Source organism: Bacillus rossius, chromosome 1 (assembly GCF_032445375.1).
Source record: "Bacillus rossius redtenbacheri isolate Brsri chromosome 1, Brsri_v3, whole genome shotgun sequence".
Lineage (NCBI taxonomy): Eukaryota > Metazoa > Arthropoda > Insecta > Phasmatodea > Bacillidae > Bacillus > Bacillus rossius.
The window spans coordinates 369,508,822-369,534,365 of record NC_086330.1 but is presented as its reverse complement, the minus strand read 5'-3'; the positions used below and the strand labels follow the sequence as shown (position 1 = coordinate 369,534,365).

General features: G+C 39.7%; 1 protein-coding gene across 4 annotated transcripts in view; it reads right to left on the bottom strand.

Moving 5' to 3' along the window:
• Positions 1 to 25,544, bottom strand: part of LOC134528423 (protein draper) — a 143,155-nt gene that overhangs the window by 1,690 nt on the left and 115,921 nt on the right. For 2 of the 4 annotated variants that reach the window (XM_063362025.1, XM_063362023.1), the window contains exons 14-20: positions 24,740 to 24,895; positions 21,972 to 22,148; positions 20,053 to 20,163; positions 15,556 to 15,762; positions 12,708 to 12,837; positions 11,848 to 11,900; positions 2,264 to 2,419 (exon numbers count right to left, since the gene is read on the bottom strand). In XM_063362025.1, coding sequence (XP_063218095.1) covers positions 2,264 to 2,419; positions 11,848 to 11,900; positions 12,708 to 12,837; positions 15,556 to 15,762; positions 20,053 to 20,163; positions 21,972 to 22,148; positions 24,740 to 24,895 — 990 coding nt within the window. Of the gene's footprint in view, positions 1 to 33; positions 2,420 to 11,847; positions 11,901 to 12,707; positions 12,838 to 15,555; positions 15,763 to 20,052; positions 20,164 to 21,971; positions 22,149 to 24,739; positions 24,896 to 25,544 lie in introns of those variants that run through there. The other 2 variants (XM_063362026.1, XM_063362027.1) reach the window with 2 other exon arrangements.

The following is a 25,544-nucleotide window of genomic DNA, read 5'->3' as shown; positions in this document are numbered from 1 at the left end:
AACGCCACGCGTCACACAGCTCCGGTCAGCCCAACTCCGTCCACGCAAACATTTCATATCAATAATGCTTGTATCATTGCAGAACTTCCCTGAAAGGTCTAAATTTAGTAATCATTACAACTTATTATGTGTGTGTACATTACTGTGTTATCTTACTTAAGTTTAATGTAACTGTGAAAAGGCTACATACATGCTTTCATTCTGGTCCCAATTTTTTTTACGTGCACAAATTAAATAAATAAATTATATGTACACCTAGTTGTTTAAATAAAATGCTAAAACCATTGATTTGAATTCACACACATATTTTAAAACTGAATTATGTACCTTATTTTTAACTGAATATAATGTGATGGTTTTTACCAAAACTGCTAAACCTAAAAGTAAGCGTCGCATCATAATCGAAAACTTGTATCTTGCGACTGGAAGATGTTAATTTACAGCGGGAACAGCTTAGTTGAAAAACCACACGCTCTGCCTCGTAAGTGCATCACATAAGCACTTCAGACCGCTGGTAATTACTGCATACTGAACCGCCAGTCAGTTCAAAAACTACATGATCTGCCTGTGAACTGTGTCACTTGTGTGACTTTAGTCTGCTCTTGTTTACAGCTTTCTAAACCTTGCCGGCAGGAAGGTGTGACATGAGACATGATACACACTGGAAAGCGACTGCTAGCCAAGGCACCCTCCCTTCCTCTCATCCTTCCTGACGCCAACCATATATAAGAGCATTCTTTGCTCTCTGATCAACAGCTTATGAACTACACCCTTCAAACTCTTTTCCTTATACATAATTTCTGCCCTTTTTTTACTTTTAATTTGCGCGTGCTGTTTCAAAAAAGGCCAATAAATCACTCTGTGGACAGAAAAAGCACCATAAATCTGCTATTAAATATTGTGTAAATTTACTAATTTAAATAATTTTTAATTTCTGTGTGAATTGTGATTTTCACCTCATGAATTATTTTTCATAAACTCATAATTGAAAAGTTGGGGAGTTGCATTTATGACAGTAAATACTGTAATACCAAAATACCTCATTATTTTGCCAACATTAATTTAACAAATACATTAATCCACAACAAATTCATTTCACTTCAAAACACATCTCTTTTGAAAAGCCTTAAGATGCATTCCCAGATGCTTGCCCCTCATGAGAAAGGGAGCAGCAGGGTTGAGATGCTTGTTGGGGTCCCTGTGGCTACCTCACCACAAGGCAGCCAGAGTAGCGAGGATGCCGAGATCACTTTGCCTTTCATTCGTAGGTCTTAATGAGGCAGGGTTCCCTATCAGAGCACGCACAAGGTTGAGAGTCGATAAAAGACAAGCTGAGAATTATCACAGTAACGCTGTTTATTGTACCGGAAGTACACAATAATCTACTCTGACCCCCCTCGACACATCCTAACAGCTGTCCCTGCAGTGCCAACTGAGTTACAGGAATCAAAACTGAATGCGGAACTGCCTGCGACAATCCCGCAGTCTTTTCCTAGTCGTGCCGGCCCCACAATGCTGCAGCAAGATGTTTTGTAAACGAGGGAACTCACTGGAAACGGATGGTCGAGAGCAAATAACCTGCCATAACAGTGAGCCATAAATGAGAAGTAAGCAGTGAGCAATAGACTTTCACTTCAGTCGAATCAGTGTCTGACAGGCTCTCGCAGGAGTCTGGAGTGCACGCAGTCAAGACAGGCAGAGGACGACATGAGTCGTGGCGACGAGTTCCGAGAGGCAACAAGGCGGGCCGACGAACGGCGAGCACAGGAGGAAAAGAATCCAATTGTGAGCAAGTGCTGTGGGGATTGGCAGTACATTTGTAGGGGAGAAAAGAAGCAAAATTTAATTTTCCAGCAGACGAGACTCTGCTACTAAATGTTCACTGCAACTTCACTCGCTAATAGAGACGGGCAGTTGGTGTGGAGGCACTCGAGTGACCAAGTGAAAAAAAGGGGGATGGGGGGTGGGGAGTAACTGACGTCTTCCAGCAGTTTAAACATGTTGCATATGCCAATGTAAAGAAAGATTAGATCATTATAAAACCAGCTTCGTTATAAAGAATCGAGGAAAGCAGTTGCACGAACAACTCAAGTTTGATTCAATGTTGTTGCATATGATTTATTGATTCCTGTGAACTCATCCCCGTTGCACAAAGATAAAGGTTTCTGCAATGAACACAGCGTGTGCCGCGGTGGTGGTACAGGCGACGGAGGGATCTCTGCAACAAGCGACACAAGAGAGGATTTGCAACCCAGGTGCTTGCCTTGGCCCTCCTTCTGCTTGATCTCGTCGTAGAGATGCTCCACCTTCTTGTCATCCAGGTCATCGATGCTGTGGTACACGTTGAGGTTAGGGTTGCCCGCGTCCGCGTTGCGGTTCTTCAAGGATGCCGGGTGCTCGTAGTCCAGGTCGTTCACGCCTGCCGACCAACCGCGACTCACAACTCCGCTCCCGACACGCACGGCCCTCACTCCAGAGGTCATTATTACGGACAAGATTATTTGGTGAATTGTAATGAAACCAAAAAGCGTGTCGATGCACCATGCACCACAAAAATGCAAGTTAGTATATTATTTAGCAACGAATAGAATTAAAATCATGAAATTTGTCAAAAATTTGACTGAACTTTACTCAAATTACAAAAATGTAACATTTTACTATAATAAATTCAAATAATATAATTTATTCAGAATGAAATTTGTTCCAGAATTTATAAGTAACATGTTTTACATTAATTATAGAAATATTTTTTAAACACACACAAATTTTTCTAATTTTTGGTGTTTCTGAGTATTTCTGTCTTAAACATTTTTATTACAAATTATTTTACTGTACATTTTCATAATTTATCAGTTGAAATGAGTCTATTTTGGTGAAATAAGCATCAAGAAATATTTCAGTCCAATTATAAAGTTGAATACGTAATACACCTTCTTTATGAATAAAGACTATATTTGAAATAAAAACAATAACTATGACATACTGTGTTTCAAAAAATAAAACCATAAAAAATTTTCTCCACTTATTATTAATTCATTTTTACAGTGTTGTTATTGGTAAATTTATCAAACACAAAAAAAAATTGACAATTTATTTTGACGCGTGCCCGCCCTCCCTATATTAAATATCACGTTACTTTACGTGATAATTAAACCCAAAAACAAGTTTTAATAAGTTCAGAAGCAATTCAGGGAAAAATGTATTTCGGCAATAGGCCTACTCACGTAATATGCGGCGACGAATATGTGCGACGTCGTAGGTTATAAACAAAGCAACGAACAATAGAATAATTCATTAAAGCAACCAACCATCTTAGCCCTTTATTTTTTACGTCGCTATAACCACACATATTAATGTCCTGCAGAATATAATTGTAAATATGGACGAGTTATGTAAACAATGTATATTTTTCTCTTGCCACAGCTAAACATGTACATTGTGACGCCATCTTGTGAACGGCGATCTACCAACTGTATTTATATTTTATAATAGTATAAATTTAACTAATTAAGTTGTGAAAGAAAGTTTAAATACTTTTTAATACATAGGATTGAATATATATGTATTTACATATAATTATTTATGCCACGTTTATCTTTTCATTTTAATTATTAATATCTAGTTTATACTTCCACCACCAGGGCAGGGAAATTTCAGCGAGATTCATGCGCGCGCATCTCATCCCTTCCAAAGAGGAGTCAGTTCGCCCCTCCCTTCATTTCTTCGTTCCCGCGCATTTCTCCCTATATAAAGGCGAGGTCATCCACCTGAGAGTCAGTTGATCGGCCCGACGGCCAGTGTGGCTGGATTCCGCCCACTGGCCATAGGACGATCATAGGGGGAGCAGCAGAACTACTGGCTATCCGTTTTCTGCTGCTCGCACCCCTCCTTCGCGGTTAGGCCAGCCGAGGACCTATCTCGGCCTAGGGAATTTGTCTCCCTTCCCCCTCCCCTTTCTGGACGATAGGGTGTACCGTGTGTTTCAATTCAGTGTATGTTGTAAAAGCCGATGCAGGTAACAAATTGAACTGTTTCTACAATTCAGGTCAATAAAAGTTCCGTGAAAATACCGACAGTATTCTTCAATGTATAGCCTAGCTCCATCCCTCACCCCACTAGCTATTCGCCTGCATACCAGCCGAGTGTGAATCCTGCCGCCAGACCAGCAGCTTGGACCTTCTCCACCCGATACCAGTCTCTCACCCAAGAGTGACATCGGTGAGAGAAGAAGAGACGGAACACCTCCCAACTCCGTCAAGTTTGGCGCACCAACGCGGGGCCCGTTGATTGTTCTACAATACCCGTGATGACCCATTGCAAGCTCTACCAGACGGACTAGTCAGCTACCACCATGGCCCACACCGGGAACAGCAGCAAGCAGTCAAGTGCTCCTGACCTTCCTACCACCATGGATCCTCGAGAAGCAGACCCAGACAGCGGAGGGGAACAGCCTCCCCTCCTGGCGCCCAACAACTCACCTACCTGTACATACCCAACGACGGCAGACGCAGCCCATCGACTCTGCGCTGTTGAAGACTGCCCTGGCACCGGAATCCACCAGATCAGCTGTGCTCACTGTGGACTCCTGTTCCATCACTCTTGTCTGGGATGGCCAGACGAGCCCCGAGATCACGCCGGACTAGAGTATCGATGCCCCGCATGCCAGCAGAGACAATCCTGCTGCAGCCTGGACCAATGCCCTGGGCAAGGCCGCTACCGAATTCAGTGTGATTACTGCCAACAGCTGTTCCACAACTTATGTTTGGGATGGCCAGACACCATCCACAGCCTGGAAGGTATGACCTATCGCTGCCCTCCATGCCGAATGGTCCACGCAGCCTCTCGCCAGGATCACAGACCCCCAGAACCATCACGGACACAATGGGGTGGACCTGAACATCTCGCACTTCCAGAGTTTCACGGGAAACCACATGAAGATCCACAAATATTCCTGACCGAATGTGAGAACGAATTTCAAGCAAATCACTTACCACCAGGACACTGGACACAGAAAGCTCGGCGACAACTCCATGGACCAGCCAGCCAATGGTGGGACAAGTATGGAGAATTCATCACTACCTGGCAGCAATTCAGGACACGACTTCAGAGGCAGTTCTCTGGACCTGATGTGGTAACCCAGCTTACCCAGGACCTATACAGTATCCGCCAGACCCCAGACATAGATGTCGAAACATTCGTCAGAAGGAAGGCTCAAATATACAAAAGAGTGTTTCCACATGGGACGGAAGAAGCCTGTATCAGCACTATCCTAGGACTTATGGATGCCCCAATACGATCATTCCTTCAGATACCCAAGGCACAGAACCTAGAGGAGCTCATCGAGAGAGCTAAGGAGATCGAAAACGATCACAAGGCGACCCATCGCAACCATGGCAATCGAGGACCCTGTTATACAGAAGGCAAACCCAGGGAATCCAAGCCAGCAATCCCACCCAATAAAACGGAACTACCCCAATGCTGGTACTGCCCCAAACGCCACCTACATCGAGACTGCCCTATTTATCACCAGAGAATCAACGCCAAGACAGCGCCACAACAATGGCAGCGACCAGAAACCACCGAGTTTGCTAAACTACAGGGAAACAGGAGCGCCGGGAAGTTCAACGGGCCACCACCCCCGGCACAAAACCTCAGGCCCTCAGTTTAAAGGAAGAACAGGTAGAAAACCTAGCCTACTATCCACCACGAATATTAGTTCAAGTAGGAACCCACGAAGCTATGGCCACATTGGATACAGCTGCGACAGCAAATTTCATCAACCCAACCTTACTACCACCTGATATTCAGCAGATCTACTCACCACCACAAGGACGGGTAGGCCTAGCACGAAAAGGCACATATCTACCAATCCAAGGAGTCGTCCAGATACCACTAACCACAGCAGCTGGGACCAGTGAAGTGAAATTCTTCCTAGCCAGAGACCTTGAAGAACCCATCATCCTAGGACAACCCTGGCTACTGGAACAACATTGCATCCTGGACTATCTTGAAAGGAGAATCTACCTTGGGAACACAAAGAGATATGCCATCAACTGGGAAACACCGCAAGACCCGGCTCCCCTCCAACCCCTGACAGTGGGCGAAGTAACACACCAGTTAAAACCAGACCAAGTACCTCAACTCTTGAGTCTTATCAACACTCACATTAAGGTATTCAAAGTCAGAGAGCGGCTCCAGCAAACCACCTCAACAGAACATCAGATTCACCTCAACAGCCCAACACCAGTTTACGATCGGCCAAGCCTACCATCTGTACAGAAACAGCAAATCATACGAGAGCAAGTCGAGGAGATGAAGAGGCAAGGAATAATAGAACCCACCAACTCTGCCTACAACTCTCGAATCGTGCTAGTTCCTAAGAAAGGTGGGGAGCTGCGATTTTGTGTAGACTACTCTCGCCTCAATAAAATCACCCAGATGGTCGCACCTCCAACCATTCACGTCCAGCATACCCTCAAAGATCTGGGACAAGCAAAAATCTTCTCTACCCTCGACATGCAAAGCGGTTACTGGCAGATTCCAGTTCATGAAGACGCCAGGCACCTCACCGCCTTCACCACGCCTGACGGAGAACAGTTGCAATTTCGTGTCATGCCCTTTGGGTTGAAAAATGCACCAGCAACCTACCAAAGAATGATGAACACCACTATCCTTGCCGGATACATAGGTAAATTCTGCATAGCCTACCTCGATGATATCATCATATACTCTCGCGATTGGGAAGAACACCAAAGGCACCTACATCTGGTACTGGAACGCCTGGCAATCCATAGACTTACCGCCCGCTTACCGAAATGTCGCTTTGGGCAAGAAACTATCGAGTACCTGGGACACCTTATCACACCTCAGGGAAATCAAGCACGACCAGAACAAATCCAGGCAATTCAAGAAGCACCCGTACCTGGAAACCGGAAGCAGCTTCGACGCTTCCTAGGCCTATGCAACTGGTTGAGGGAATACATCCCCAATGTAGCTCCCAACATGGGAACTCTGACCACCCTGCTCTCCAAAAACCAGCGCTGGAAGTGGACGCCCCATCACCAGGAGGCATTCCAGCAGCTGAAAGAAAAGTTCAAGCAACCAACCCAGCTACACCGGCCAACACCGGAAACACCTCTAATACTTCAAACAGATGCCAGCCAGAGGGGACTTGGAGCAGTCCTTTACCAAGAAGGACCTCAGAAACAAAAAAGAATCATCAGTTACTCCAGTACCTTGATGACCAAAGCTGAACAGAAATATAACATCTATGAACAAGAATGCTTGGGAATTGTTTGGGCTGTATGCAAATACAGGTACTACTTGGAAGACCGCCCTTTTGTACTGAGGACAGACAACCAAGCCCTTACATGGTTAAACTCTGCCAAGGTCAAGAAAACCAAACTGTCCCGATGGGCGCTACTACTGCAAGAGTTCCAATTCACTATAGAGCATTGTCCGGGACGAGAAAATGATCTACCCGATGCACTGTCCCGACAACCCGCTCATAAATATGAGACAGTCCCACTGCACAATTGGGAGGAGACTTTGCCTCCATCACCTTCACCACTGCGCCGACCACCTCACCACCATCTCCAAATTATCAAGCATGATAATAGTTTGGAGAGACTAATGGCTGAGCAACAGAAGGACCCCGAGGTTCATCAATTAATAGAAACTTGTCCATCCACCTGGAAAGAGGACCAAGGGATAATATGGTACCACCCCAACCAAAACACCGAATGGAAAATATGGGTACCACAATCCCTACGAGTATCCATCTGCCAACACTTCCATGATCACCCATTGGCAGGACACCCTGGCACCCAAGAAACAATTCGAGAAATCCAGAGAAGATACTCCTGGAGAGGAATGACCCGGGACATACGAGAACATGTCCGCCAATGCCACATGTGTGCAGCAACCAAAGCAAGTGCTACACAACACCCTACAGGAACACCGAGGCACCCAACAACACCATGGAACCAATTAGCCCTAGACCTGATGGGACCTTACCCCAGAAGCACGACTGGTAAGTGCTTCCTTCTCGTCGTCACAGACCTTTTCTCACGATGGGTCGAAGCCTTTCCCCTCGCTAAAGCTGATTCATCTTCTATCTTAAAGAAACTCCAAGATGAAGTGTTCCCTCGATGGGGATACCCCAAAAGCATACTTACGGACAATGGGGTGCAATTCACTAGCAAACTATGGGTCAACACTTGCGCCAAATGGGAAATAGAAACCTGGGCCACTCCAGTTTACCATCCCCAGGAAAACCCTACAGAGTGCCGTAATCAGGAATTGAAGAAAGGGCTCAGGTTGCTTACCACGGCCAATCATCGCCACTGGGATCGCTACCTGGGAGAAATCCTCTTCACACTGCGGCGTAGGCACAATGAAGCAATCGGAACCAGCACCAACGAATTTAACTTGAGACGATAGATCCAGCAACCTGGAGAATGAAGTGGAGTTCCAACCCCACATACCGCCCTTCAGCGAAGAGATCTGTCTACAAGCTGCCATCAGAGAGATTCGCACAAAAGGCTCAACTAGGGTAACTAGCCCGCAAGTATCCTACACCGAAGAATCCGCCCAACCACCAGATTGCTGAAGGACAAAGGGTACTAGTCAAGACCCATCCACTCAGCAATAAGCCTAACCACTTCTGCGCCGGATTCGCACCAAAGTGGGAAGGACCCAACCAGGCCTCTACCAGGCCTCTACCAGCCTCCACAACGTCGCCAGATGCCGTGACGGAGCTGCAAAGGAGACCCCAAGGACCTACCAGGACGGTACCGAGAGACGGTTTGGCGGACACCAAACCAACGGCCTTATCAATGGCCGAATCCTACAACCAGCGGCAGCAGTCCCAATAGGCGTTCCCAGGAGACCACCGGCAGCTGTCCCAATAGGCGTTCCCAGGAGACCACCGGCAGCTGTCCCCAATCAGGACTTCCAGAAAGCTGAAGAAGCCATATCCGAAAAGATAACCCAGAGACTCGTACAAAACAGAGACTGACAGTTATCTATGTGTAAAGTGTTCCTCCAAGATGTACTAGCTTCTTCTCCCGTAAAGTAACGCTCGCCACTAGGGGGGAAATTGACGCGTGCCCGCCCTCCCTATATTAAATATCACGTTACTTTACGTGATAATTAAACCCAAAAACAAGTTTTAATAAGTTCAGAAGCAATTCAGGGAAAAATGTATTTCGGCAATAGGCCTACTCACGTAATATGCGGCGACGAATATGTGCGACGTCGTAGGTTATAAACAAAGCAACGAACAATAGAATAATTCATTAAAGCAACCAACCATCTTAGCCCTTTATTTTTTACGTCGCTATAACCACACATATTAATGTCCTGCAGAATATAATTGTAAATATGGACGAGTTATGTAAACAATGTATATTTTTCTCTTGCCACAGCTAAACATGTACATTGTGACGCCATCTTGTGAACGGCGATCTACCAACTGTATTTATATTTTATAATAGTATAAATTTAACTAATTAAGTTGTGAAAGAAAGTTTAAATACTTTTTAATACATAGGATTGAATATATATGTATTTACATATAATTATTTATGCCACGTTTATCTTTTCATTTTAATTATTAATATCTAGTTTATACTTCCACCACCAGGGCAGGGAAATTTCAGCGAGATTCATGCGCGCGCATCTCATCCCTTCCAAAGAGGAGTCAGTTCGCCCCTCCCTTCATTTCTTCGTTCCCGCGCATTTCTCCCTATATAAAGGCGAGGTCATCCACCTGAGAGTCAGTTGATCGGCCCGACGGCCAGTGTGGCTGGATTCCGCCCACTGGCCATAGGACGATCATAGGGGGAGCAGCAGAACTACTGGCTATCCGTTTTCTGCTGCTCGCACCCCTCCTTCGCGGTTAGGCCAGCCGAGGACCTATCTCGGCCTAGGGAATTTGTCTCCCTTCCCCCTCCCATTTCTGGACGATAGGGTGTACCGTGTGTTTCAATTCAGTGTATGTTGTAAAAGCCGATGCAGGTAACAAATTGAACTGTTTCTACAATTCAGGTCAATAAAAGTTCCGTGAAAATACCGACAGTATTCTTCAATGTATAGCCTAGCTCCATCCCTCACCCCACTAGCTATTCGCCTGCATACCAGCCGAGTGTGAATCCTGCCGCCAGACCAGCAGCTTGGACCTTCTCCACCCGATACCTGGCTCTCCACCCAAGAGAGACATCGGTGAGAAGAAGACAACACCGTCAATTTTTAATTCAGATTAATTCTGACCATGACATTATTATTACAGAATAGAATATTTTATTGTAAAAGTGCAGCATTTATCAGTCAACAAAATAGCATTACTTTGGTGAAATATATATGCTACCAATAAAAACATATATTACTGTCACATTTGTTGAATAATAAGTTATCTTTATGAATAAAAATTATTTATAAAAGTAAAAATGATGAAACAGAAATTTTTGGTTTTTAAACCAAATTGCCTTTAAATACAACCATAAAATCTTGTCTCTAGACTCACAAACACCAGAGAAAACAGACAAGGATATTGGTAAAGGACTGGCAAAGGCCTATTTGGAAGAACTGACCCAACATTTGTCTGAGTGATCACAGGAAACTGCGGAAATCAAAATCAGGATAGTCGAACTGAGACTCAAACTCGTTCCTCCTGAATGCGAGTGAACCTTGACCCCACCTTCGCTTGTGAAAAAAATATTCCAACCAAAGGTGGGATGAAACTAATTATTCATAGTCTGCTTACTATTAATATTGGATTGAGAGGCAAATATTTAGTTTCTCTGCCCCTGATAGCCATATCACTTTGCTAAATAATAGATAACTGGAAATATTTCTTTAAATTAGTGATGGGCCAATGTTAATTGTTTTAGTATCAGTATCGGCTGATAGTCCCAATTTTCTGCATTTCCAATATAATAATTTCCAACCGATACATACTTAAAAAAAACCTATAGACATGAAGAAAGTACAATTTCATCCATTTAAATTCAAATGTCTCCCAAATTTCTATTTACTTGTTTATAGTTTTGTATGCATATTTTAATCCACTTTTTCTGTAATATAAGGCTATATGTCTATGTTTTGCTTGTTAATCACTAATTAGTCAAAGGCATATGTGTATTCGGCAATGCAAAAATTTTATGCAATAAAATACTTTTTTTTTCATCTTCCAAAAATCCTATAAATAAAGAATTTTATTAAGTTACAAGCATATTACTTACAAATATTGCATTTCTGGTGCCATGCACTGTGATTATTTTGTATCGGTTCATTTAAAGAAATTTATCTGTAATTCGATCAGTATCATTTTTATCTGTATCCAGGGGCGTAGACAGGGGGGTGTTTTATGGGTTCTAACCCCCCCCCCCCCCCCCCTAGCACCCATTATTTTTTCTTATCTGAAAGCAAGTTAGCTAAAAGCCTGGGTGTCTTACTGCTATCACCGGCCACTGCACTGGAGGGGAAGAGTAAGCTAGCCCTACCGATCACTACTTTAAATTATACTAAGCTGATTTAAAAAAATTGAGCTTGCAAACACCTTCAAGACAAAAATTAAATGGTAACACTAAGTTTTTGTTACCAAAATAATTTTATTTATTGGAGAACAGAAACCGAAACCCTAACACACCACTTCCAGCCTGGATCCTCTGTGCTTCTAGGTCCTAGTTCAAAAACAATAATACTTTTGATATTTTGTGGTGTTAATTTTTGAGTCAAAGATACAATAACCTCTGGGATGCATCGCGCTCACGTGGCAATGAACCTGGATCCACGCACAAGCAAACTGAAACACTAACGGCTCACTAAACTCTGACAGCGCCGTACCTTTAGAGCTGAGGTTGTCATCGTCCTCTCCACCACAGGCTCCAAGCTTGCCCCTACAACACAATCCTTCAATGTTTCCAAACCAAACAAAATTAAATTTAAAAAAAAAACAAACAGCACCTCCTGATAAAAGTTGTGGGTGTATATGGAATCAAACAAGTTGTAGTCTCATACATCAGTTTCTTATCAAATTATCTTTCGCTTTGTACAACAATAGACCTGCAGAGGTGCGAAAATTATGGGAATCCTTTTCACAGACGAGAGAGCCAAACGCCCGATCGTGCATCTTCGTTTTTTTTTTGTTCATTGTAAATAAATATGGCGGTGTTGATAAAAGGATACTAATGGTAAATTAGGTTAGGTTAGCTACATTATAAATACTTTAAAACATTGTGGACGGTTGATTTGGTTAGGATAGCTACATAAAAGATACGGGAAAAAAACATGAACTTCGGGGAACTTCGGGTTTTGGCTCTCTCGTCTGTGAAAAGAAGGCTTCCCGAAAATTATTATACTCAAAGCACAGAGATTGATAGTTTCTAGTTTTCCTTACTCTACACAGATTTTAGAACCACTCAGCCGTGTAATATTTACAAACTAGCCCGATTCAGAGCACACAAAATACTGACGTACTGTTTAATTGGTGGAAAACTGTTGTGTTGTTTATGAAAAAAAAAATCATTTTCACACTTCTATATTTCACACAACTTTAGCATCTACTAATTTTTTTCCCTCCAACTTTAAAAGGAGAATGATCCAAACTTTTAGCAGACAGATTTAACACAGATATTGAAGTTTTAGTGACATTGTCCAACAGTTGTTGAGTGGCTGGAAGAACAGGGGGTCGGGGGAGGCCTCACCAGTCCACGTTGTTGTTCTTGGCGCCCAGGTCGTTGCGGATCTTGTGCACGTTGTTGAGCAGAAGGCTGTCCCCGTCGTCGACGCGGGGCGCCTGGTACGAGTACACCGGGTTGTCGAAGTGGTGGCGGTCTGCCGGCAGACATTCCCACACGTCACACATCCCCACATCACACCGGCAGCCTCAGCCCGCCCTCCACGCAGTGCGTCCGTTTGCCGATTGCTAATTAAATGCAACTTTGAGTATAACACCAATTATCATTAATTAAATAATTTTTTTTTATGTAAGATAGATTTCTCAGAAATAAACCGGAAGCTCTCGGATAACATCAGCAGATGCCTCGCCAGAAATAACCAGGAGCACAAAGCAAACCAACAGCAAAGCGTCGCCATGAGTATCCAGTATAACTTGGAGAAACAAGCAAAATATTGGCAGGGATAATCAGGAGCACATGGAGAAAACCAACAAAATATTGATATTAATAATTAGGAACACACTGAGAAAACAAATGCGCTTTTTCTTAAATCAAGGTCAGTGAATAACAAAAAAATAAAAAGTAAAAAATAAATTACAAACACATTCTGGCTGGTGCTAGACCTCTATACTTGCTGAACAAAGTAAAAGTTTACAAGCTTACAGAAAATGTATTGTAATTTTTATTTATTTTAATTTGTTATCTCCAAAAATTTCTGCCTGGGTCAAGGTCAATGTCAAAGGTAAGGTCATTCAAATAGGCCCCCGTGATGTTACAATTCAAGAATGCTTACTTTAGCTGATTTCCCTGAGTTTTCCAAGTTTTTCCAGTCCCATACAACATTGTTTCCCCTGCCTCATCAATCTATCTTTTAATATACATAATAAGTATATTGAAATAAAAAAAAATTAAAAAAATCTTATCAAACATATTATGGAAATTTGACAACATAAAATGTTTTCCTGCATAATATATTAATATACAATCAAATGAGAACAGTTTTTATTTTGATCAGCACTACATAACAGACACTACCAGTCTGATAAATATAGCAAATGAATTTGTTTGATCAAAGTTTGAAACTGTACGTATAACTAACAGCAAATAAATTTATGATTAAAATACATTCGGTTATAAGATAATGATTATTAAGATACTGCTTAATATGAGAAATTACTCATGCTGTTTGTTTTGTACTTAAATATTTGCAATTTCCCTGTTTTTCCACAGGAAGACACATCTTCAATTCCTTGCGTTTTCCCTGTCTACCAGTTTTTCCATCTGCAGGAACCCCGAAGGAGCTAGCGAGGATACTTAGGACTCTCACGTCTGTCAGCTCGATGGGGCTTATCAGTTACGGGAGTATGACATTTTTTAACTAAAATAAATCTCAATTTCTAAACAACATTACATTTTTTTACTTTTAGAAAATAAAATATATATGGAGATGAACCTCAAAAGTGTGACTTTATTTTACCACATCAATGTTTAAACTTTGACCTTAAGGAATAGTTTTATTCTAAGGTAAATATTGTAACTTTGTAAAACTTAATACCCAAACCTATGTGGCAGAGAAGACAAACAAAAAATAAGCACATCAAGTTGCAAGGACTGGTTGTACACTTACTTCACTGCAAGTAAATCTAAAGCTAGTGTAAGTCATGCCATTCTATTTTTTTCCCCCCCAGATTTGTTCCAACTTCCAAGTATTTTCAAAGGTGGAATCAAGAGTTCTTACATATTACGTAAGTTATTTGTAAAATTAAAAATGATTTACAATTTTAATTTTAAACAATAAATTGTAATATTAAAATTAATTTTTAAAAAACACAAGCTCAAGGATTTAATAACTTGTAAGGACACATGCAATTAGTACCCAGGCATATTTAAAAAATGATTCCCATCAAAAGTTGATCAAGAATTTCCAGACTTTGCCTGACAATGTGGAAAGATTTCAGATTCATTCGAAACATGTTGAAGCAGCGAAACGTGATTGAATACTCTGCCAAGTACAGTTGGTTAGTCATTTACAAAGACAAGTGACTTCTGCTCATCAAGTGATTATCACAGAGTTGCAGAGTCAAAATTAATTATTAATGGCTAGGAACCGGAACAATTTACATTTCAATGACCTTCAGGATTAACTACAAACTTCTTCCGCTGTATCCTCAGGCAAATAATGCCAGGTCATTGGCTGCTGACTTGTGAATCATCTCAACTATTTTGCCTGTGATTTGGTTTAGGGTTTCTCATTGGTCCAGAGACATCCTAGTGAACAGTGAGCCAATAGGAAATGCAGCTTAAAGACAAATAATTTTGTTTTAAATTTTAACCTATCACAAAATGAATCTTTGAATTATTGTGGTCCCTAGTAATGACACATTTTAGAAATGATTAAACATTGCTTTTTTTCATTTTTCCCTAATATACAAATTTTCTTTTTAACACAGTATAACACAGATAATACTTTTACTAACTAAAGAACGTTTACAAGTGAAATTCTTGAACTACCTATGTATGTCATATCACTAGGGACAGGAAAAATTCGCGGGTTCAATGACCTCTAGGATGAATTCCATAGTTCTACGTAAACTCGGTCGAATGTCACCCACTCATTGGCTGCTGTCTTGTGAGACGACCCAACGTTGCAGCCTGTGATTCGTATAAAGCTTTGGTTGGGCGTTTCTCACTGGCCCAAGAGTCATCCAGGTGAGTTGTGAGCCAACGGCATAGGCAGCACCGAGTTACAACTATTTGTATTTTAGCCTGCCGCGAAATGAATTCGCGACTTTTTCCGGTCTCTACATATCACTCTTGAAATTCTTGATTACTAGCGACCAACAGGTGAAAGGGGGCCGGGAGAGGGAGCTCGCACCTGGCTGGGACTGGGGGTCGGCATGGTACTCCACGCTCGCAATCACAGACTTGAGGCTGGCCACGCGGCGCCGGTAGTACAGCAGCAGCGCGACGATGATGCACACCAGCACCAGGGCTACCACCACGCCCGCCGCCACGCTGCCGTAGTGGTGCTCCTCCTTCTCCTGCACGTTGCTCGCAAACAGCTGCACGTCGCACTTCTCCCCTGCCGACAGCGACCGTCCCATCCACAGCCCGTCTCGCGCCTTGTTCGCAGTGCGGTGCTGTTGCCGGTTTGTGGTAACACGACTTATTCTGAATACCATCTTGGTTTCTTAATTCTACTAAGTTTTAATTTTTCTGACAGTGAAACTGCTTTGCTGAGAGGGCAACAATTTTCGAGCATTACGAAAATTCTGATTGCATGAGGGGAATAGCTAGGAACTGGTAGTAGAGGAGAGTGCATCAGAAGCAACGCCACTCCAACACATGTACTAGCGGTCAAATGGAAATACGGCAAGGAAGAGAGGGGATAGGTACGTGGCGGAGCTTGCTGTATGTTAGTTGTAACGGCTGGAATGGGGAGACGGCAGGGGAGAGAGAGAAATGATGCAGCAGTGATGCTACGGAATTCTCGTAACGGTGGTTTTGTTTGTCTGCTCCTCAGTTTTTGTAACAGCTGACGATTGACGCTGCCTTATTCCTTTTATTTAATTTAAAGAATATACTATTTATTTATTCATGTGGAAAAGAGTTATTGAGTTAATAATTAATATTAATGCGGATAGCTTGATCGAAAATGAAAATAATTTCTCTCTATCTATACCTAAAAAGCAAGAAATTTCACTTTTGCCGTGAGTGTACTACACGCACACAATTTTTTTTTTTTTTAATTTTCGTATTTGTTAATTTTTCTAAGACCATAAATTAGTGTATATTGACAGTATTAGTACAATTTTAGTCATTCTTACAAAAAAATAAATAATAATTTCATGCTTAACACTAATTATTACTTTACATGAGGGACTATTTGTAGCAGTCAGTGACTATTAATAACAAAGCATGCCATAAAATTATGTGCAATCCTCAAAAGAGCAAAATTTTTAATATTAAATGATATAAAAAATTGTTGGAAAACATTTGAGACCAAGATGGCATCTTTCTATTAGAACTCCTTAGAAATAAAAAATAAAAATATTATCAGATGATTCTTTTAAAGAAATTCATAGGAAAATGTAATTCTAAAATTCTTATTACAAATTTTCCATTTAAAAAATTCAATATTTCAGATACAATTTAAAAGAAAATTTCATTAAATTACAAAGTTGTGTCTAAAACGTTTGTTTATGGTATATCTGGCAATAGATGACAGAACACACTGAAACAAGGACAATGTTAATAGCAGAAATCATGCATCAGAAAGAGAGACACTGCAAACTAAGGACGAGACACACTAAAGTGATTTCATACTGAAATTTTTTTTTATTTTTAATATACTAGGTATATATATCATATCATTGAAATTTAAACTACACTTTAATAACTATGAGGTATCTTTCTGTACGTGTATCATAGTGATTCACCGATTATGCCGCCGGTTAATCGGAAACTGCGATTATTGACCCAATGCCGATTAATCGTAATCGGAGATTACCAGGTTAGGTTATAACCGATTGCCGATTATTCTAAAATTTGTTGCTGAAACCCATACGACTTGAAAGAAAAGAAAATACATTTAAAGTTTAAACCTTAATAAGTTCTTGAATTGAAACTACAAACAGCTGAAATCTCTTAACGAAGATTACCGTGGAAGGTAGGGAATGTCAACATCTCGGAGTGTACATAGATACACTCGCCTAATAATATTTGCTTGTTTCGTGAATTGTGCTCATACATACATAACTGCCCCATATTACTATTTACAGTATTTACCCCTTTCAATTCATTTACTTACTGTACAATTTATCCTGTTAAGTTAACATCGTGAATGGTATTATTTTCACAATATTTACCATGGCCACAGCCAAATCACACATGTGATTTATTCACACAAAATATTTAGTTAAGAAAATAAATGCATTTTTAAAGCTGTCACAATTCACAATATGGCATATGTTACTTATATTAGTAAATGTAAGTCTGAAAAAAAAAATTGGACATGGTATCGGAGAAACGATGCGTGAGGTTGGAACGGACAACACGCACAAATACACAATACCGCCATCGGTTCACATTCCACCGCCGCTACATAATTCCCTTTCTCAAAGGACTGAGAAAAGTAGGCTCACGTGATGCTAATTAGTAATTAATAAACTGAAATGGTGATTATTTGGCATTTTTTTAAATTAAGTTTTTATTTGTTAGTCATTAACGGGAGTTACTAAATTAAAATACCAAATTGCAACCATAATGTTTGCAAAAGTGACGATCAGAATTGAAGTTGGCAACATTGCAATAGTAAGTCATGAATATATAATACTGCAGTTTTTTTTTTCGTAGACAATGGCCATTAACGTAAACACATTGTAGTTTAGCTTACCATCTGGCTCTGTGGCATCAGAGAGGTTATTCTCCACTGCTGGAACTATTTTGACAGATAGAAGAAATAGGCTGATTCCAGAAAACCTCAATATGCTAGTGTTTTTGAATAAAAATTTGAATATCTAAACTCTTCCAACCAACAGTGGACTCTCAAGCTACATTATATTTTAGTTATTTTACAAGTTTAGGTGTGTAAAAAAATTTAGAGAGTTTTCTTTGTGTGCATTTTAAAGAAAAATAATTATTATATGTACAACTACATATCCTAGTGCAGTAATACATAAAAATCTGATTACAATATTTCAATAAAAAGGTGTTCAATTAGGAATATTTAGTAAAAGACTTTGTTTTTTATTTCAACTTTACGCAAAAACTGATAATCGGTAATCGTAATCGGTAATTGCAAATATTAGTGTAATAATCGGTAATCGGTAATCGTAATCGGCAAAGTATAATCGGTGCATCACTATGTATCAATAACCAAAATGCCCGGTAAGGTAAAACATTACTGATCTAAAATTACTGTTCAGGCAATATAATCACTTAACTGAAATGAGAGCCAAATTAATTTAGTTGTATCTACCGAAATCTTCCAAATGAATAATACAATATTAATAGTAAAATATATCAAGAAAAATAATTAAATGTTAAGCAATTCACAACTTATTTAGTTAATTGTAACCAAAATAAATGGTTGATAATTAAATAATACAAAAATTAAAAAAAAAAATTAATTTGTCAAACAATAATTAACCTCAGTAAACAAAACTAGCTCATTTAAAATAGCACTAAGACTAATTAAACAAAATTTGTCAGTACTTCTGAGGGAAAATACTAAGTTTATCAGGAATAGTTGTGCAATATACAAAGTTAAATCAAAGTTGAATTTAAATTAGAAATTTATACAAACTTTAACGGAAATCAATGAAAATATGAAGAATTTTGGATACAACTAACCTATTTCTCAATATTAATATATTACTAACTAAACACATATATACCTGAAGCAACAACACATCATCACCAAAAAACAATCATAGAAATATCCAATCAATACAAAATCTTCAAAATATTAATTTCTGTAGTCTTTCATAGCAGTGAACAGAAGCTGATGAACTTGAAGAATGATGATTCAGTCCTGTAGTAGTATACGTTAGAGTTATTTTAAAAGCAGCGAATCTTCATCTAGCTAATCGTCTATTAATATTTTTACAAGTGTCAAATTCACATTCTTTAATCTTGCTCTGTTGATATCCCTTTAAATTCAGTGTAGGACTTTAATTAATTAATATATTACTACATTAAAAATGACAGTCATTTTCAGCCTTCTAAATTCAATATTTGTTCCAAAACTCAATGTTCTTAATAATCACTAGCACATTGTTGGACTGACTACAACACAACATCTGTGATGTAAAACATACCTGACATTGCTATGCCAAAAGAAAAAATATATCTCCCAACTATAAGAGTAAGAATTATTTCTCAGTGTTTCTAAATGGTGAAAAATGCAAGCGAGAATAAAAAGAAGAAATGTATTTCTACTACAGGAGATAAACTGTGCTGGCATTTTTACTGCATTATAGAAGATTATTGAAAATTGGTGTAAAATGCTTGAAAATGTAAAATCTGAAAATAAACTAAAGAGATTATACATTATTCTATAAAGTGTTTTGTCATTAAGTCTAGGATAAATTATTTATCTTCCAAAGAAAGTAAAGTCAGCATAAATAATCTTAATTGTTTGGAGTGGTATAACAATCTAATCAAAAAATTATTATTGGATCATACTAATTGTGACTAAACATTATTAAACTGCAACCAGACTAAACAAAACTTAAGTACCATTTCATTATAAAAAATTTTCGCAGTTGCTTCAAATGCACTGATCATTGTATCGGACAGTTATTAGTGTAATCGCACAAGCGACAACTGACAAGACAGAGAACACGACGCAGCTGCACACTACACCCACCTGTGAAGCCGTGCCGACAGATGCAGCCCTCCGCCGGGTGGCACACAAAGTTTTCGTTAGGACATTCGCACGGTGTCATACAGTGGTCCCCGTAGTAGCCCTCGGGACAAACTGCGAACAACAGCCACAATGCGTTAGGAAAACACAGCAGCATCTAAACAAATGCTCCATTAATAATACAGTAAACAGTAGTCTTAATTAACCGAGCTTCGATCAACAGAGGTTACGTATTATCCGAGCCCAACTGAAGTGCCATCACCAGCTAAAACTGTTGAAACATTTGCTTGAAGACCTAGCAAATGATCAAACTATTGTCAAAAAGCTAACGAAAATTAACTACAAAGATGACATTTACTGGTTGGGTAGATCACGTAGTGACATGAAAGAAACTACAACTTAAAAAAGAGGAAAAACATCACAAAAAAAGATACCACTAGGCCAAATGAAAACCAAGAACCGAGATGATTTTCTTATTCCATCCGTGTTATCTGAGATTATGTGGGCCACGACAACCTCAGATCAGCAAATTTAAAAAATAATCTAGTTCCACCACTGCTCTAAAACATTTTCATTACATTTATTCATCTGCTTCTGTTACACAGATAATACGTCACCAGATGCACTTCACTGCATAAGCAATGGCCTGACTTGCTAGCGGAAATGTCAGCTTTTATACACATCACACAAATACTGACAAGATGACAATCTATTATATTTATTTACATGGCTACATTCCATTAACAACATAGTCTTTGGTAACAGAAATGTACAAAGCATAAACCTGAGTCCTCACTGCTGTACTAACTCACTTCATGGTAAGACATCAAATATCAACACGCCAAAACCATGAAGAGCACTAATAAAATATTTTCTACCAGTAGGTACATGACACACTCAAGGTAAACAAGAATGTTGAAATTCGGTGATAAACTACGGACTTTTACTTAGTTTCCTGCAGGTGCGATGGTCGAGAGGTACAAACACTCACCTCCCAAACCGGCAATCTGGGTTCAGTTCCCGATTGGGGTTGAACCCAGATTAGGTACGTGCGAGTGGAATACACGGCGGACGTTGCCGTGGCCAGTGAGTTTTCTCTGGGTACTCCCGTCTCCCCCTCCACCACCTCATTCCTTCGCCGTTCAATACCCCGTCTCACCTCGCCTCGCGTATTCCTCAGGATGGCCGGAACGACAGGTCTGTCCCTCGCGTAGGGCAGCCGGCTCCTGCGAGTGTCAGCCCCCTTCCATCCATGCAGACCCTGCCTCTGGTGGGTAACTACTTGTAGCTTTTCATTTTTTGACGTGACAACATCTAATAAATATATGAACGCCGGCTGCACGCACAAAGAGTGTCCCCTTATGCACATTGTCCCATTATGCTGTGTCCCGTTACGCTCATTGTACGCTTGCGCCGCATCTATCTCTCTTCCACTCTATTGGAACAACCATCGATTTGACTTTTTCGAGGCACATTAAACTTGAAACACTCCCATTCGTTTCCTACTTTTCCTATCATCGCCCTATCCTTAACAGAATAACACAGATTGGAAGAAGTTAAATAGCAAACATGTATAAAAGTTGTAGTTAAAATAATCTCTTCGTTTAAGTAATAAACATATTTGAATTAATGAGTGCAAATGAAAGTAAATTTATCAATTAAATTGTAGATTTCATTTCACTCCTTCTTTGTATCCATACAAAATAGTGATAATTCAATAAAAATGATTCAATTTTATTCATAAAAGTATGCAATCAATTCATCAATGTTTTGTCATGACGTCGTCACGTTAAACTATCGTCCGCAAACCGACTTTACAGACAACCTATTTTTTTTTCCTTCCTCCCACTTTGTTTTCTGCGGCACACTCTGACAAGTTCCAACGACTCGCCCGGGAATCGCGCCAACGGCAGCTCACTCACTCTCCGTGCACTGCTGGCCGATCCAGCCCGGGGGACAGCGGCAGAGGCCGTCGTTGCGGCGGCACGTGCCGTTGTTGAGGCACTTGCAGTGCTGGCTGCAGTTCATGCCGTAGGTGCCGACAGGACAGGGCGTGGCGCACACGGAGCCCGTCCAGCCGGGCAGGCACAGGCACTGGCCTGCACAGCACACGCACGGCTCAGCACATCCGGCACATGCCACGCTCACACACTGAACCCCGGCTTCAACAAACACACCATACGTTCAAAACAAACTGAAGGAAAATGGGATACTGATACGTTCGAAACAAATTGAATGTATGAAAATACGGGGGTGTAATTAGAGGTCTACGAGTATCGAAAAAAATAATTTGATTTTCGTGAATAATTTTACATTCAATTCAACGTTCCAAATAAAATTATTTTTTAAATCATTCGTTGCCAACAGATACACCAAGTGTGACTCATTCAAAATAATTTAATTGAAAAAAAAAAAAAGTAAACACATATGAAGCTTAAGATTATTTATTGAGATATTCAGATTTATTTTACTGCAGAATTATACTTAGAAGATTTTTTATATAAAATAAATAATCAGTGATTTTGATTAAAAATTATTAAATAATACTCTTTTTTTATGTATCCAAATATATGCACATCCCGCTGTGCGACTCACTGACTCATCTATACAAATTCTAACCCTCTTCCAGACGAGATAAAAAAATTAAATTTTGACTGTAGATAGATAGTGTCCCATAACCGCCAGGAAAATTCAGAGAAGATAAAGTTTTCAGTGCTGAACTCCCGAAAAAAATTAAAAACTTATCAAAAATCTACCAGGTAAGGCCATCGTAGTATTGTTAATAGAAGAATCGTCTTGACAACACCATTGTTTGTGATGATAGAAAATCGTACAAATTATATAGGCATGAATAATTGTTATAAACATGTTTATTGACAAAAAAACACTATAATATCTTACTGGCGACAAAATGCTAAAATATCTTAGTGACGACAAAATGCTATAATATCACTAACGAGTGAATTTTTGCGACACCATTTTGCACGCTTGTTTTCACAAGACCAATGTTTGTTTTTTTGTACCATGGCCATAGACAAAAAGTACCTACTTTATAACTCAATACCAGACACCCGGAGAAACATGGAAACAATTTATACTAGCGCTATTTTGCAAGAGTTGCACAATACTTTGTTTTGAAAAGTGAAAGAAAATTATGTAATCACTTATAAGTATGAGAAATATATGCTTGTTAGGAATTATAGCAAAAAGCATCCTGTAATTTATTTTCAACCAGACTATTTATTTCCTCTTTGACATATGCTTTATGGAAGCAGTAATATACTAATATGTGACAAATAAACCCATTTTCATTTTTCAAATTGTGTATAGCTCCTATTAATTTTAAAATGTTTATATGATCAACATGTGTTTCAAATTATTTGATACTTTTGCAGGGAAAATTTTATAGAGTAAAATATGTTTACAAGCATATGTCTGATTTGGGAATGAATACAACAATTTCACATTATTTTTTTGCACTAGGTAATTATTATAAACATAAATTGCACATGTTATGCCGGTTTTACCATACAACTGATTCATTATCAAAATATCCCAGCTGATTTCAATGCTGATTTGACGTCATCTTATATTGTGCGAGAGCACACACATTTGAAAACAAGTCAAAGTACAGCACATTATTATTCTTCATTATGCAATGATCTTGAAATAACATAACAACAATAACATAACAAAATTGGGACATTTTAATTTAAGATATATATTTTTGTAAGTATTATAATTGCTACAGCTAAAATACTGTAAGCCAGTTTCAAAAAATTAACTGGGAAAAAAAAAAAAACAATTTCAGAAATAAAAAATACGACACAGCTTGACATACTAATAAATGCTGTAGAAATTAAAAGTTATAATTTCTATTTTCCATCATCTCTAATCAATTGTTAAAAGTTACCAATGTTCAAATTTTTTTTTAATTTACTCATGGGGATGATTATCAAGGGATTGTATATTATTAAAAAAATGTATACAATTTCATGTGGTTGTTTGAGAGGCTGAGCCCCCAAAGAGCGTTACAGAAATGAGCTTCAAAAAACTTTTTTTTTAAAGTTGATGCAGACATTTCAATAATCCAGAAATTTCGGATCCGGCACCTGCAAATTCCCGATTGTGCTTGAATATCGGAATTTTCTACAAGACATACAATCGACGATGTTCATTTTTGGTTGTATTGCGGTTAAAAACCATTGCTATACCTACTGTGATTCCAGAATAAATCTGGGAATGTAAAACAGCGGCTTCACGGCATACAACCATCAGAATGTCGCGGCCTGCTGAATGCAGAATGGTGTTCACAGAAAAGCCCACTCAAACTGAGAGACTCAAGGGTCCGATTGAAGAGGGCTTCAGAGGGTTCGAGACAGAAGACAATCCAAGTGTACCAGATTGCCGTCCAAAGAGGATCCAGAAAACACCTCACTACCTTAAGGACTATGTTCAGAAATAAAGAGTTATTGTCAGCTTTAGTTTTAAGCAGTTTTGTATTTGTGTTTGTATGAGGAGGGAGATGTAGTAATGTGGAACGTGATGGTTGGGTACACCTGGGGGTGTACGAGACGAGACAGTGGAAGACCGGTAATGGTGAATCAAAGAAGTGTGCCTGAGCTCCTGTGTTTCAATTATGTAACAATATATCAACACATGGCGACGCGCGTCGAGCTTCATGACTCACCGGTCACGTGGTGGCAGTCGGCACCGTTCCTGCAGTAGCACTTCTCCCGGCAGTTGGAGCCGTACGTGCCCAGGGGACACGGGTGCTCGCACGTGAAGCCGATGTACCCCGGCCGGCAGATGAAGTCGCCCGTCACGTGGTCGCACGTGCGATTGCCTGCGTGCAACAACCCAGTCCGTCTCATCACACAGTTTCAACCTGTACCAAGCACGTACTACTCCTTTGGTTTTTTTAAATTATTTAATACAGACCGTGCGTGCGTGCGTGTTAAAAGAACAGTGTCCATAGGTTTGTTTTTTCATATTAAAAATATACAGTTGTATACTCTGAGCTCGATGCAATTTTGCACACTTGACCTTCAAAATAAGAGGAAGGTCACTCACAGTCTACAAGAGATTTCGAAAAAAACCCACTCCCATCCACCTTTGGCGCATCTCACAAAGCGAAATCTAGGTACTTTGTGTGATGACATTTTGCACACTTGACTTTCAAAATAAGAGGACGAACAGATGAAAAACTCTGTTGACCCTCAAGCTTTGTAATAAAAAGTTTTAAATATACAAAAAAAAGAATGTCTGTTTGGTTGATTTGTGTTGTATCTTCATGAAAAATACAGTTTTATTCAAAAATGGTTAAAATTTTTGCAAAATTTACCTAGGACTAAAATAAGAGAAAAATCACTATCAAATAAAAAAAAAACTATCTTCATCCTCCCGTATGCTACACTCTTCGTTAAGCTCAGACATTGCAGGGAACTTCTGGCAATACATTAACAAAGTTGAATAGCATCTCTGAACTAATTTTT